We start from the raw sequence: 15078 nt of genomic DNA, 5'->3' as shown, positions 1-15078 counted from the left end.
TGCTCCAGGTGAGGCTTGAACTCACAACCTCGGCATAGCTCACAGGTGCACTGTCTTATAAGTACCGCGCGCTAACCGATTGCGCCACTGGAGCCACGGAGATAATATGGATTTGGAAAGGTATAAGAGAAGACGCTGTTACAGATTGAAGATGAACTCTTTAAACATTGTTTTTTAAGGTATTAAATAATATGAGTTTTAGGCACCTTCTAATACGGGACTTCCACGAATGGGATTAAAAGCAACAATCAAGGGAACCCCGGAATTAGCTGATCCGGAGCCCTTTTCCTCCCAACTCAGAGATGCCCTGGGGACTCAGGGTTGCCTTCACCGGTACCTTGAATTTCTGCTCAGATTTTCCCACAGCTTCTCTAAAGTCAGACAATAATTTAAAAACATTTGAATGAAAGTCACATCGGTTCACCAAAAGCAGCAGGAAGCTAAGATGGCTGCATGTAAAATGGACGTGTCAATCACTACCTTCCGAGCGAAGTTTCCACCAAAAAGTACGTATTCCGCCTGCACAAAACCAGCGAGCGCATTTTCCATTGTTTCGGAATCCCGCGGGCTATCCATCTTCCACATTCTAGTTCCTGTCTCTCCACTCTGCGTTCGGCTACACTATTTGCTACTTTAAATGAAATGCCAGCCTCCCACTCCCATCCAGACACTCGCTGATTTTAAATCTAATGTTAAAATGCTTTGCTGCTGGGAAACACTCAGAGAGCGAGTATTTCCTTTACAAAAATCACTGTTTTCGACGTATAGATGCAACGCAGGCTAAGTAAATACAGAAAAACAGTAATATAATTATTTAAAAATTTGCCAAAGTCTCATATCTTGAGAAATCCATTGTTTACATTTGTTATATTTCATGTCAGGCTTTTTCTATGAAGGTTCAACAGAGAAAGATTAAATGTTTTTAAAATTTTTGTTAAAGTAATTGAACAACATAACAAAATGGCCCCTCTCACCAGCACATTCCTTTTTTGTTTTTTCAAACTGAATGTCCTTTGGCCTTCCGGTGATGTACATTTATCTAGTGGAGTTCCCAGCACTGCATGGTAAATCACTTGAACCCACCCACTTTTCTGAACTTTTGATCCCCTATTTCTACCACCTGCTGAAACAGTTCTGGTGTTTCCACCACATTGAGAGAGAGACACTTTTCCTTTTTTCTGAGTAGGAGCCATCCGAACAGTGTGTTGGGTTCTTGACAGAGGGTAAAAATTCTGTATTCAGGGAGAGCGCTCCCATATCAGTGAAGTCTCCTTATCTAACTTGACGTTGCACTCCCCTTCTTCAGGTACTCTGAGAACCTAGTTCGATATGAGGCAGATTCTGAGTGGGAGCAGAGGCACATAATATTTGGCCAGAGTCATCCGCATTGTTTTCAAGTGAGAAGGATATGCTAACCCTCAATAAGAAGGGGTGGGCCACTTTTAAAAGTTTTGAGGGTCCTGGAAATTTTGGGGATTTGGATATTCTAATACCTCAAACCAGAGGTCTCCATGTTGAGCCTCAGCTCACTGCAGCAGCCTTGACTTCTAGGCCCAAGTGGTCTTCCTACCTCAGCCTCCCTAGCAACTGGGATCATGGGTGTGTGCCGCTATGCCTGGCTATGTTTTTTATTTTGCAGAGATGGGCTTTCCCTGTGTTACCCAGGCTGATTTTGAACTGCTGGACCCAAGAGATCCTCCTGCCTCTGCCTCCGAAAGTGCTGGGATTACAGACGTGAACCACTATGCCTAGCTGGAAGCTAACTTCTTTTAGAGTTTTACATACTATTCCTATGATTAAGTCTTGAGCCTGAACTTTAGATTTTGGTGCTCTTAAGTTGCAGATAGGAGAGGTCCTTTATACATCCCATGGAGACACACTTTCACAATTAGCCTTAATTTAATAATATATCATCCTCAGTCTTTAATTATCGCTCTCCAAAACATCTATTTCCTCTGGCAACGACCATCCAATTCTATTGTTATAATTACCATTCCCCTCATGTTTCTTAAGCACCTGAAACTTCATGTCTGCTAGTGCGTATTCTTCCGCCAGTTTACCATACAAGTTCAGGTTTGGCGAAAGTTTTGACAACCGCACTGCTACTTGTGCCGGTGGTTGTTTGTGCTCCACCCATCTCCTCATTGTCAACCAGACGGTGAATAATTCAACTTCAAAAACCTCCTCTCAGCATCTTCTTTCTCAGATCATATTTGGTACCAACAATTACTGGTTGGATTTCCTAGAAAGTAGACTCTAAGATGGATATTTGCGTTCAGAAAGTTTACTAGGGCACTAACTGAGAATCAGCATGGAGGGTTGGGAGGGTGGCAAAGAAGAGAAGCAGAATTTGTCAGAGGGAAAAATCAGGGTGCAGTGCAAGCACAAAATGCCACCGGCCTACCCCTTGTGCATGTCTAGAGCTAGTACGGCCCTTCAAAGTTGTGCTAAGTTGAGCAGTCAGGGTTTGGCCTCTATGCCTCTCGGGGACCAGTAACTAGATACAGGCTGCCCTGGAAAGGGGACAGACTTAGGTTGAGGCAATTTCTGAAGAGGAATGACAACTGAGAGGTATCGGGAGACAACCTTCCAAATGTAAATCTTTCTGTCTGGGGGGGCTCAGGTCATGTGGGCAATACATCATTTGTGACAGAGTAAGAAGGAGGAGGGAGATAAAATGAGTTCAAGGACCAGACGGGATTTTAAAACCACCATAGAGATCGTCGATGCTGCAGAAAACATTTTATTGGAGACAGTGGCAGGGCTCATTCTGAAGCTGAGGGTTGAGATCCAGGGTTGAGATGGGAAATCCCATCCTTCAAAAGATAAAGGGCATTCCTGTCCAGGTGCTGTAACCTGAATGCATTAAAGATCAGACAATAAGGAAAACTTTTTTAGGGCCAGAGACAGGTTCTGGGTCCCACCAGCATGGAGATGCCCTCTCTTCTTGTGAAGCAATGTTCTTGCTCCCACAGGAGAATGGCTGGTGGGGGGAGGTGTCATGGATGAAAACTGAGCCCAAACAGTTGGAAACTGATGATACATGTTTGTCCTAGGAGACAAAAAATGTTATGAAGTGGAACCTAAACTGTGTGACTATGACCCCGTTGCTATTTCTACACCTCTAGGGTGGAGAGAGATGGAAGCGTCAGAACGTCTAGGAATGTTCTTCTTCAGGATGTGATGGCCGACTGAACCATTGTCGTGGAAGGATGATTTCCCTCTGGTGGATACGAATGATTCAACCTGTAACAGAGGTCTGGGGATTTTAGGTTTCCATTTTTTTCAGTCTTCACCCACATACTCTTGAGAGGCAAAAGAGCAGTATCCTTCCAAATATAAATCTAGTTTGTGGAGAGTGGGAATTCTGGCAGTATGTGGAGGTGATTTGCTCAGGTGGAGCCCATGCAGGAAAAGAGTGTGGTGAGAAGATAGATATTCCTTTTTTGCGGGGAGAGGGGGAGCAAGTCATTAGGTGAGAAGTAGAAGTAGGATTGCTCCTGCCCTTAACTACACCTTCCTATTTGGTTTTGAATTGCTTCAAGTACGCCAGGATGTCTGTCTTGACTGAGCTGACCGTAGCCCGGTGGGACCAGCGCATGACAGGGATTCCATCAGGCCCCACCAGGAACTTTTCAAAGTTCCAGCGGATGTCATGGACTTTTACAGGGTCCCAGGATATAGATTTGAATGTGCCCAAAATCTCAGAGGGATGAGGACAGGAGTGCTAAAGCAGAGAGATGGAAAAGAGAAACAATGTTATTTCTGCTCCTGGATGATCCAGGCTATTTTTACCCACGGGTAACCCACCCCCTCCTATACCTAGATATTTTAACTTCCTGTTATTCCTAAAAATCTCCATAGATTCTTGAATCACCACTATGCCAACTACCAAGAATATTATAGATATTATAGCAAAATCTGCTCTCTTTCAGTTTCTCCCCATAACCCTATCACAAAATTTTGCTGCCACGGATAAGACATGTTACCTTTTATGCTTTTGGTTTCCTTTTCTTCAAAGTAAATAGCTTGGATTGGAATGTGGTTTTCCAGGTCTTAGGGTTCCATGGGCCACTAATATTTCAATAATTATCTTTTGGGACCAACACTGAATTACTAATATTTTGTCAAAAAACAAAAATTTTTAAAACACCATCATTTATCACTTAATTTAAAAAGACCATTGGAAAAATAAACTACATGTGGGTCATAATTTGTGAATAAAGGGAAGCCCTATAAGTTAGACGAGTTGAGTTCATAAAAAAGCTTCTTACACTGTTCCTTTTTTTCCTTTTCTTTTTTTTTTTTTTTTTTGAGACAAAGTCTTGCCGTGTCCCCCAGGCTGGGGTGCAGAGGCATGATACACTGTTCTATTGTCTTCAACTTATTGAGGATATATAAAGTCTTAACATGGACTAGTCTTGGTTCACAGTCCAGCATTTAGGAACAATTCACTTTGGTAATCTTTAGGGTTCTTTCAGCTCTGGCATTCTCTATGTCTAAAAATCAGTTTTTCATAAAAGGTACCTACTACCCTGTATCATACCTGTTGGTTTGTTATTTTTTTTGTTTTTGTTTTTTTGAGACAGTGTCTTGCTTGGTTGCCTAGTGTGGAATGCAGTGGCACAATCATAGCTCACTTCTGCCTCCAGCTCCTGAGCTCAAGCAATCCTCTGGCTTCAGCCTCCCGAGTAGCTGAGACTACAGGCACATGCCACCACACCCAGGAATTTTTGTATTTGTTTTGTAGAGACAGAGTCTCACTATGTTGCTCAGGCTGGTCTTGAACTTCTGGACTCAAGCAATTCTCCTGTCCTGCCTTAGTCTTCCAAAGTGCTGGGATTACAAACATGAACCACCACAACCAGCTAGATAGCTAATGGTTTCTAACTCTCTCTCCACTATAAACTCATCAAAGGTAGAGACTGTGCCTTATTCATCTTTATATCCTTATTATTCAGATTGCTTTATAAATAGCAGGCATTCATCAAGTGTACCTGGAATGAATGAATGAATGTCAACGAGCAAAAGAGGGTGGTCCTAGTAAAAGTTGCCATTCCACACAACTCTCTTCACCACACAAGTTAGAGCCCCACAGATACTCACAGATTAATCTCCAGATCAGCATGTGGAATGTGGAATGCTGATCTGGAGATTTTCTCCAAAAAGACCAATCCTACCTCTAGGCCAGAGCCCATGGATCCATTTCTGCCACACCAACTCTATGCTAGGAATATTAGAAAAGAGGAGGCGGCTTATGCCAGGAATTTACTCACCTTCAAGAAGCTGAAGACTTTCTGTTCTTTTTCACCATTCACATCCCCTTTCTCAAAAAGCTGGAAATTAGGTACAAATCCTCCCCCTGGACGGACATACCTGCAACAAGTCATAATGTTCCCAGGAAGCTCCAGGATATGCAAGTAAAGGTTATAATGGGATACTAGGATTCGAAATCATGAAAAAGGGGAGAAAGAGGAAAGTATCATTGTGCATAGGGAGGAATACGGTCATGTTTTGGCTTTGGGCTCTCTGACTCACTTTATTCTCTCTCTATCCCATGACCCGTCTCTTTTCCTCCATCCCTTCTGTCTTCCATAGTCCAAGTCTCAGCCAGGGATGGAGAAAGAGTCTCTGGAAACTGCCAGACGCTTATCAGGGTAGGCCGAAGTTAAATGCTGCTTGCAATGCCCCTGAGCCTATTAATCCAAACCTCCCCAGAAGTTCCTGAGCTGGAAGGGCCTCTGGAGACTGAGGAAAGGTACACAGGCACCTCCTATTGGATTTAAAGAAGACACTTACTTGAGCCCAGGAAGAATCTCTTTGTTATCTCCTGGTTCTTGCTTTCCAAATTGGTTGCAGGGAAAGCCCAGCACAACTAGACCATAGGGCTTCAGCTCCTCCTGGAGTGCATTTAGTTCTGCGGTTAGAGGAGGGACAACATATTAGTCTGGGTGGAGATTCTGCCTTGTGCAGGGATCTTTCCCTGGGGTTACCCATTTTACAGAGAAGGAAACAGAGGCCCAGGGAGGGAAACAGCTGTACATCAGAAAGGTTGTTAGTGGCATAGCTGAAGTTAGAGGCCGGATCTTCAGACGTGCACTCAAAAGCCTTTTGTTATGGTGCCGTGTTTCCCATATCTGCAGCGCATCAGAATCAGCTGAACGCCCTTCCCTAAAAATAGGGATGCCCAGGTCCCATTTCAGAGAGTTTTCTGTTCCTTTGAAATGCGGCTTAGTCATTTTTATTACTCAAAAGCTCAACAGGTGATTTTTTTTGTTTGTTTGTTTTGAGACGGAGTCTCATTCTGTCGCCCGGGCTGGAGTGCAGTGGCGCGATCTCGGCTCACTGCAACCTCCGTCTCCTGGGTTCAAGCGATTCTCCTGCCTTAGACTCCCGAGTAGCTGGGACTACAGGTGCATGCCACCATGACCAGCTAATTTTTTTTGTATTTTTAGTAGAGACGGGGTTTCATCATGTTAGCCAGGATGGTCTTGATCTCCTGACCTCGTGATCTGCCCGCCTCGACCTCCCAAAGTGCTGGGATTACAGGCGTGAGCCACAGCGCCCGACCTGAATCTTTCTTTTTTAAAGGAAAAGACACAGATAATGAGGACTGAGCTCCTCTCCTCTGTGCAGCCTGGCTCACCCTGAGTGGAGTGGAAGTAAAATTGACAAAGACAAAGAGAACCAGAGAAATTTGAAGTCAACTATCCTAACATTTTTCAACAATCCTCATGATGCTGAAGATGCATTCTTCCTAAAAATCCTCAGTGATATGCTGAAACACAAGCTTCAGCTGCCTTCGTCCACTACCAGGAAATTCTCCAACTTGTCTGCTCAGACTTTTATAATCAGCTTCTTTGTTAACCCTTTCTGAGCCAGATGCCTTTAGTCCCTTGACAAACACTAACCAGTCCCACTCAGATTCAGCTCAGCCAACTGGCACCTCCTCTAGTCCTTTAAAAAAAAAAAAAACAGAGATTGCCTTCCTGTTTTCACAGGATTCCTCAGTACCCCTCCCTATATCCTTCCATTGTCTGTTATTTGCAGGGTGGAAACTGAATAAATCGATTCTTAAAGTCCCTATAAACTGGGAAAATAAATTATGTTCCAATAAATATTATTCAGTCTTAAGAAAGAATGAGGAAATGATCTGAACTCAAATGTATTTTATTAATTAAAAAATCAAGGCAGCAAATAGTATTTATAGTGTGTTATCAGCTTGGGAGGGAGAAGCAGAAAAAAGAATATCTATGTATTCTGTAAACATGATAATATTGGTCTACTGAAGGGAGGGGAAGAAGGTGGAAACCTTTGGTTCAAATTTTTTTTCCTTTTGAACTTTGAGACTTGTGAATATAATACTTATTCAAAACATAATTAAAAACAAAAAATGAAGGTCTTATTACTTCAAATATAAGAAGTACATTTGTCTCTGGTATAATCCATCCTGTTTGTTTTCACTGATTTTTAAACAACGTGCCCTAAAATATGAGAAAATTCTTCCCTGAATAATGTACAAAAAGGGAGGAAAAACTACATCCTAAAAAGGGGTTGAGGTTAGAGAGGGAGTATTTGCTTCTATTACAGCCTCATCTGCCAGCCCTCACTCTAATCAAATGCAGTTCCAGGTATAAAACTCCTTTTTCTTGTCATTGTAAGTTACCTGTAAAACCTTGCAAAAGTCTCAAAAACATGGGTCTTCTGTCCTGTATTTATCAAGAAGACTTCTGGAATCTTCTGAGAGGCTCCTAGTTCTCAAGTACATATTGATTCCCCTGGAAATCTCAGGGAAAAGCAGAGGCAGGGCATGGGGAAGGGGTTAGCACATTTTTTCTGTAAAGGGCCAGATAGGAAATACTTCAGACTTTGTGGGCCATATGGTTTCCATCACCACTACTCCTACAACTACTGACCTCTATTTTACAGCATGAAAGCAGCCATAGGTGATGTATAAATGAACGGGGATGGCTGCATTCCAATAAAACTTTGTTAACAAAGCCAGGCTGACCAAATTTGGCCTGTATGCCAGAACTTGCTGACTTCTGATATGGGGGATGAAGTCACTTGATTTATGAGTATTTATTTTGGTACATAATTAGAATTAAACTATAATTCCAAGTATAATTTAGAATATAATCAGCTGGAAAATTTAGTCCCAAAGAGCTATGAATTCTTACCAGGATATTGTGCTGTCAGACCACAGTAGGTGGCCACGTTGACGAAGAGGATGTGCTTGCCCACATACTGCTTGAAGGGAACATATTCGTTTTTATTAAGTGCGATGGCCTCATAGTCATAGATGGTGCCTTTCTCATCTTTGTGACAATCCATCTGGAAGATTTTTTTTTAAAGTGATAATATTGGTAACAACAATTCCTAGCATCTGTGTAATCTTTCAAAGAAGTCAAAGAATAGGTACATTCTGACCAAGACCTAGAAAACAAGAGTTGTCTAAAGTATCAGTGACAAGACTGAAACTTGGTTCTTGTAACTTGGAAATAAAAAACCAAGTCTCATAAGCCAGGCAGAGAAAGACAAGCATTGCATTTTCTCACTTATTTGTGGGATCTAAAAATGAAAACAATTGAACTCATGGAGATAGAGAGTAAAAGGGTGGTTCCCAGAGGCTGGGAAAGATACTAGGAGGGTGGGAGGGAGGTTGGGATGATTAATGGATACAAAATAAGATAGTTAGAAAGAATGAATAAGACCCAGTATTTGATAGCACAACAGGGTGACTGTAGTCAATAATAACTTAATTGTGCATTTTTAAATAACTGAAAGCATATAATTGGATTGTTTATAGCACAAAGGATAAACGCTTGAGGGGAGGGATACCCTATTTTCCATAATGTGATTATAACATATTGCATGTCCGTATCAAAACATCTCCTGTACCCTATACATATACACACTTATTATGTACCCTCTCTGCACCACACACACATAAGAATCAAGTTTCCTATTATTTTGAAAGATGTGAGATACCAGGAAATGCATGGATAATGGAAAAGGGTGTTGATTCATAAGCTGGGATGGTAGGAGCTGGAAGTAAGTGGGGCTGAAGAGAAAAGCACGCTTGCCTTACATGCTTCTGTAAAAGAGGCTACTCCTTGGCTCTGGATTGAAGGCCTCCTGCCTGGACTCTCTGAGAAGGGCGTGTTTTAAATTGCTGAACTGTTTTTAGGATAACTTAGTTACTTCTCTTTCCCCAGGTCTTCTGACCTCTTACTCCACTCATTAGCACATAGAGTAGAAAGAACACTGTCCTGGGAATCAGAAGCCAGCTCCATTGTTAAATTCCTCTGTGAATCTGGGCAATTCCCATCCCAGGCCTTCAGTTTCCCCATGAGTAAAATGAAGATATTTACCTAGATTCTTACTAGAACTCCAAGTGAGCTTCGATGTTTAACATTCTAGATTCTAATATTATCTTCACCTCGAATAACTTTCTCGTCACTCTCCTACTAATATGGTGGTCGTGTAAGCCAATACTGTGAAATCCCAGGTTTTGGTAGCTCTCAAGAAAAGAGATGGAGAACCCTAAAGTCCATCTGCAGGTAAGTCCCTGAAATCTGTCCGGCAGCATCCAACCCGCGACTCACCCAGCTCTTCAGCCCATTGTGCTCCAGGTGTCTAATATCCACCTTCATCCTCCGTTCCGCCTATCCCCTTCCTTCTCAAATCTCATGAACATATTAATATTTGAGCAGACTTCCACGCAACATTTGTTAAGTTCCACATAACATAAATTAGTCCTGCCTGAAATTCTCATCGCATGTTCTTTTATTAAATTCCTCTACAAGGCAGGTCTCATCTTATTCCTCCTCTGTCTCTACCCTTACAGGGTTCATGCAGTACCCAAAGTGTACTGATGCCACAGTACTCACCAGCACACGCTGATCCCTTTTCTTATACTGGGGAAGCTGCCACAAACTGCTCATGGAATACAAAACATATATGACAGGAATATGAAAAGGAAGCTATATTCCAAACCATCCAGTGAGAAGAAGGTGGAAAGGAACTGGCTGAAGAAAAGAAAGAAGGGCATTATCTAATAAGGAATGTCCAGACTTAAACTACGATTAAACTAGACTTCCTGGAAATGCAGTAGTCTAGTAAGGATTTTGGTTGAACACCATCTGCCCCCATTCAGAGGAGTAACGCAAAACAAAACACAACTTTTCGAATCCTGTAATCCCGCTGATTTTATCACTAGCATACTAGGTTGTAGCTACTCACTTCTTACTCTTGAGGAAAAAGATATTTTTCTATGCAGGTTTTTACGCCTTTCCCTAAATTTATACACATATATGTGCACTAGCAAAATTGAGGGATCTATAAAGAGAATATTGTGTGAAAGTATCCATTCTTATCTTCATGTTGCCTAGTATCAAGTTAAACATTTGCAAGAATTTGCCTTTTTGTTTCTTTTGCTACTGCAATGACAATTACTCACAGTCGTGTTGGGTACCAGGATGCAAGAGCTTAGAGAGACTCTCAGTTCGAAGACTCCTTTTAGTCCAGTTTACTTCTGATATTGACTGCTGTTTCAAATTTATTGAAGTCTATATGCCACGTCTCAATTATCTCTAAATGCAGCTTTTATTAAGCAAATTCTGTAGCCCAGAGTCTCCATACTCAATTAAGCACCACAGGTAACATAAAAACCATATCAATTCTCAAAATAGAAGTTCACCCAGGAAATTATCTAGTTAATTTTAGAGGCGAGGGATGGGGAGATCTTATTAGAACTGCATTTTGTAGAATGTATTATATGCATAAAATTGTTGTTCACCTGCCCACAAGGTAGTTACCGTTACCCATAAATTTACAATGAGAAAACAGAGGTTAATTTGTCCAAAGCCAAAAGTGGTAACCCATTATGTAAATGAAAGTTTGCCTTTACCTAACTTCATGATTATTTTTTGCCTCCAAGTTAATCGCATTCATTATTATCCTTTCCTGAACTGCCCCTTCTGCTGCCAGACACATGTGTCTTATCAAGAAGGTAACGAGCCATTAATTGCGCATAGAACAGAGGCCAGAATCCAAGATGCCTGACCCCAAATCCAGTTGTTTTAGGGCTCTGATTCTTTTTTTTTCATGTTTTATGCTTCTCTGATAACTCTGACTTTATCCATCCTTAAAACTTCCACATTTGTTTTTTCCTCCTCTTCAAGGGGTTCTTGCTGAGTTGTGTCTGAGATGAGTCCACTCAGCTTCTCCTCCAAACCCCAGTCCCCACCTACTGTAAGGCCCATCGCTGTCCCAGCCGCAGACCCAGCTCTGAAGCAGAGACTGATGTGGCCGGAGAGGTCTCCAGGGGGCCTCCACCTGAAGAAAGGGAGAAAGGACTACAGTATAGAGACCCTTTCTTCCCTAGTCATATTCAACGCAAGGAACACCCATCCATAGGAGTGAAGAAGATTCAAGGAGAAAACAAGCGAGATTTAGGGGAACAGGCAAAGAAGAAGAAAGCAGGAGTTGGAGTCTTACAAGAAGGACTGGAGGGCAGGGTCTAGAAGTAGGACAGAAGAGTAACTACCATGCCCTCTCTGGAGCTCACTCACCTTCATCGTCTCCTGCTTGGGACTTGTTTGCACAAAGCAGGCTAGGAGAAGGGGAAGCAGATGGACGACCCTTAACTGTGTAGTCATGACTAGTGTTTGTAGATTGCTAGTCTGGGGGCCTGAGGTCCTTGCCCACCTCCGCAGTCTTTTGGTATCTTGGCAGGGACTTAGCCCAAGCCCCCACAGGCCAATCACAGGGCTGCAAGGATTCTGGGCGCATGAGGTCGGGGTGAGGATCACAGAACTCAAACCACATCCTGTCCCACACACACCCCCGTGAGCACTCAGCGCTCACCAGTGCAATGAGGACCTGGGACTCACAAGTTCTGGGAAAATTATAAATGGGTGATGGCAAGCCCTCTGAGGTCCTTAAACACTGCAGTCTGTTTTTCCTAAATGTATGGAGGTGTCTAGATGCTGATGCAACCTCCCAGTAAAGTCACTGCAAAAGGGTTGGTCTAGACATTTCAAATGTTATTTCTTATATTATTTGAGCTTGAAAAAAATCAAAGGATGGGCCAGCCATCTAGTATCTCTCAAAAAGAGTTAGGAGGAAACTGGCCCGAGGAGGGGAAATAGTCACAATATATGTGAAGGACAGCAAATTAATACAAATGCTTGGAAATGATTTCAAGTGCTTATATAGCAGTAAGAAAAAACTACTAGACCAACAGAAAAAAATGGGCATGAGACAGAAAATCAAATGGCATCTATGTTAGGATACAATGTTCTCTCTCACCAATAATCAAAGAAGTATAAATATGAAAAGACACATTCCACACTTATCAGATTGGCAAAAGTTAAAAGGAATAGTGGTTCCCAGCCTGGGCTCAGTCTGGTATAGGAGGCTCTTACATGATGGGTGGGGGAATGGGGAATACTAATGTTGCCAACTTTCTGGACAATAATCTGACATTCTGAATGCAGTGCTTTAAAAAAGTAAATCACTTTAAAAAATAATTATATAATTACAAAAAATTGCAAGCATTCCTTTTTTTTCTATTTTTTTAAAACTTATTTTAAGTTCAGGGGTACATGTGCAGGTTTGCTATATAGGCAAACTTGTGTCATGGGGGTTTGTTATACAAATTATTTCATTGCCCAGGTATTAAGCCTAGTACCCACTAGTTATTTTTCCTGATCCTCTCCCTCCTCCCACCCTCCACCCTCTAATAAGCCCCAGTGTGTGTTGTTTCCCTCTATGTGTCCATGTGTTCTCATCATTTATCTCCCACTTATAAGTGAGAACATGTGATATTTGGTTTTCTGTTCATTAGTTTGCTAAGGATAATGCTCTCTAGCTCCATCTATGTCCCTGCAAAGGACATGATCTTGTTTTTTTTTATGGCTGCATAGTAGTCCATGGTGCATATGTACCACGTTTTCTTTTCTTTTTTTTTTTTTTTTGAGATGGAGTCTCGCTGTGTTGCCCAGGCTGGAGTGCAGTGGCGTGATCTTGGCTCACTGCAACCTCCGCCTCACAGGTTCACGCCATTCTGCCTCAGTCTCCCTGGTAGCTGGGAATACAGGCACCCACTACCACGCCCAGCTAATTTTTTGTATTTTTAGCAGAGATGGGGTTTTACCGCATTAGCCGGGATGGTCTTGATCTCCTGAGCTCATGATCGGCCCGCCTCAGCCTCCCAAAGTGCTAGGACTACAGGCATGAGCCACTGTGCCTGGCCACCACATTTTCTTTATCTAGTCTATTATTGATGGGCATTTAGGTTGATTCCATGTCTTTACTATTGTGAATAGTGGCAAACACTCCTCTTAATAGCCTGGAAGCCCAGAGCCCAAGAAGAATCATGGAAATGAGACAGAAGTCCCTTCAAGAATAAAGTTGCTTTGCCTTTCAACTGGCATACAAGCCCCATTCATTCAGCAACAGTTCCCAATGACCTCTCAGTAGTCTTGGCTAAAATTTTAGAATGTGTGAATTGAGGAATGCAGGCCTGGAGCCCCTGGAATTGCTGGGTTTCTCACATAAATGACATAGCTAATCCCTGCTGACTTCACAGGAGATGGACCAAGACATTCTTCCCTTTTGGCTACCATACAGTTTTGATGTTTGGACCCCTAGCAAACATTAATTAATGTTTAATTAATCATACTCCTAAGTTCATAATCATTTGTCCTTGCAAGGCCCCTGTCTTGTTTTATTTATTATTTATATCCTTTGATTCCCAAACTCCACTCTCCTTCCCCTCACTATCATAAGTATATTTAATATGTTTAATATGCATATTATTTGTATTCTTGAACAATTTATATATTCCTTATTAGATTATTAGCTCTTTAAAGTTTAAAAAATTAGTTACTCATTTTTTTCCCCCCATATGGACCTCAGTTTCAAAGGGTTGAGTTAAACTCTTAAATTTATGGCATCTCTCATCATTAGGCTGTGCAGGGATTCTCTCATATTAATATAAATTTTTTTTTGTCCCCAGTCCACTGCCATTTTCCTACCTTTTGGAGAGAAGGAGTGGCTAAGGAACAAATATTACAGACTGGAAAGTGTTGGTGCGTTGGCTGTTTCTAATGCTTTGAAACTACAAGAAAGGAGTGAATTCAGGAACAAATGGGCTCTAATGAGATAAAGAGATGCTGAAAAATCTGTGGATTAGTGAAGAGGCTCAGTGTGGTTTCCCTTACCGCTCTTCCCACACATCTCCCGTCCTCCCATAGGATTGGCACTGCCAGCCCAGCTTTGTTGAACTTTCGTGTTTAGGAAATGATAAGTTCTTCCTCTCCAGTTCTAAGTTTGTCTCCAACCAGCCCCCTCCACCAGCCCTGCCTCTTCCAGGTTCACACAAAATCCTGCCTCTGCCTCCCTGTAACTGAAGTCTGAGTGAGGTTTAATTCTTGAAGTCTTACTGGGTTTAATTTTCCACCAGTCTGGGGAAGTCTGGGCATTTAAGAGCTCTCTTGAAAAACAGAAATTTTTTGTTATCTCAGATGTCTCATCTCTTCTTAGAGCCCTCTAATCTAAGGGAAGGAGCCCATGCAATGCCTGACCTAGCCACAAAACACCCAAAGCCCTTCAGGTTTCCTGCTTTGTGGCACCTCCTGACCCCAGATGCTGACTTGCCTGCCCTCCTCCCCTCTATCACAGTTCAAAGAACTGTGGAGATTAAAATATCAAACCTCATTCCTTCCCAAGTTATGTGACTTAATCTGCTCTCTGTGCCTCTGGCCCTCATCTGTAAAACTGGTAGGACAATATGAACTTCATAGGGCTAATTTTAGGGGGAAAAAAAGAGATTAGTTTAAACTTAGCACTGGACCCAGCCCAAGAAAAACACCCAGTGTTAATTCAACAGGTGAACAAACTGGTGCTCGAATAGAAAATCCGACTTACCCAAAGCCTGTGTTTAGTGATGGCTGCTCCCCCCTTGCTGTTATAAATGCCTTACCTTCCTCGCCACTTTATCTTTGCTTGTCACATGATACCTTACTTCTAGAGCAGAAGAGAAACTTTCATCATAAACTATGCCTCAAT

At 42.1% G+C, this 15078-nt stretch overlaps 1 protein-coding gene and 1 non-coding gene across 3 annotated transcripts; both read right to left on the bottom strand.

The window, feature by feature from the left end:
- Nucleotides 1-94, bottom strand: TRNAI-UAU. The gene is made up of 2 exons: nucleotides 57-94; nucleotides 1-36 (listed from the first exon to the last, which is right to left on the bottom strand). It is a non-coding gene; the product is annotated as a tRNA-Ile (tRNA).
- Nucleotides 95-2725: 2631 nt separating this feature from the next.
- Nucleotides 2726-11665, bottom strand: GPX5 (glutathione peroxidase 5). 2 transcript variants are annotated; one of them, XM_025383594.1, is made up of 5 exons: nucleotides 11577-11665; nucleotides 8181-8334; nucleotides 5800-5917; nucleotides 5277-5376; nucleotides 2726-3727 (listed from the first exon to the last, which is right to left on the bottom strand). In XM_025383594.1, exons 1-5 carry the CDS (start codon nucleotides 11661-11663, stop codon nucleotides 3521-3523), a joined length of 666 nt encoding a protein of 221 aa, XP_025239379.1. In that variant the 5' UTR covers nucleotides 11664-11665; the 3' UTR covers nucleotides 2726-3520. The 2 variants fall into 2 exon arrangements, with proteins under 2 accessions (XP_025239379.1, XP_025239380.1); XM_025383595.1 differs by lacking the exon at nucleotides 5800-5917.
- Between the last annotated feature and the right edge of the window lie 3413 nt (nucleotides 11666-15078).

The sequence above is a fragment of the Theropithecus gelada genome, chromosome 4, assembly GCF_003255815.1.
Source record: "Theropithecus gelada isolate Dixy chromosome 4, Tgel_1.0, whole genome shotgun sequence".
Taxonomy (NCBI): domain Eukaryota; kingdom Metazoa; phylum Chordata; class Mammalia; order Primates; family Cercopithecidae; genus Theropithecus; species Theropithecus gelada.
This window is presented reverse-complemented; position numbering and strand designations above follow the sequence as displayed.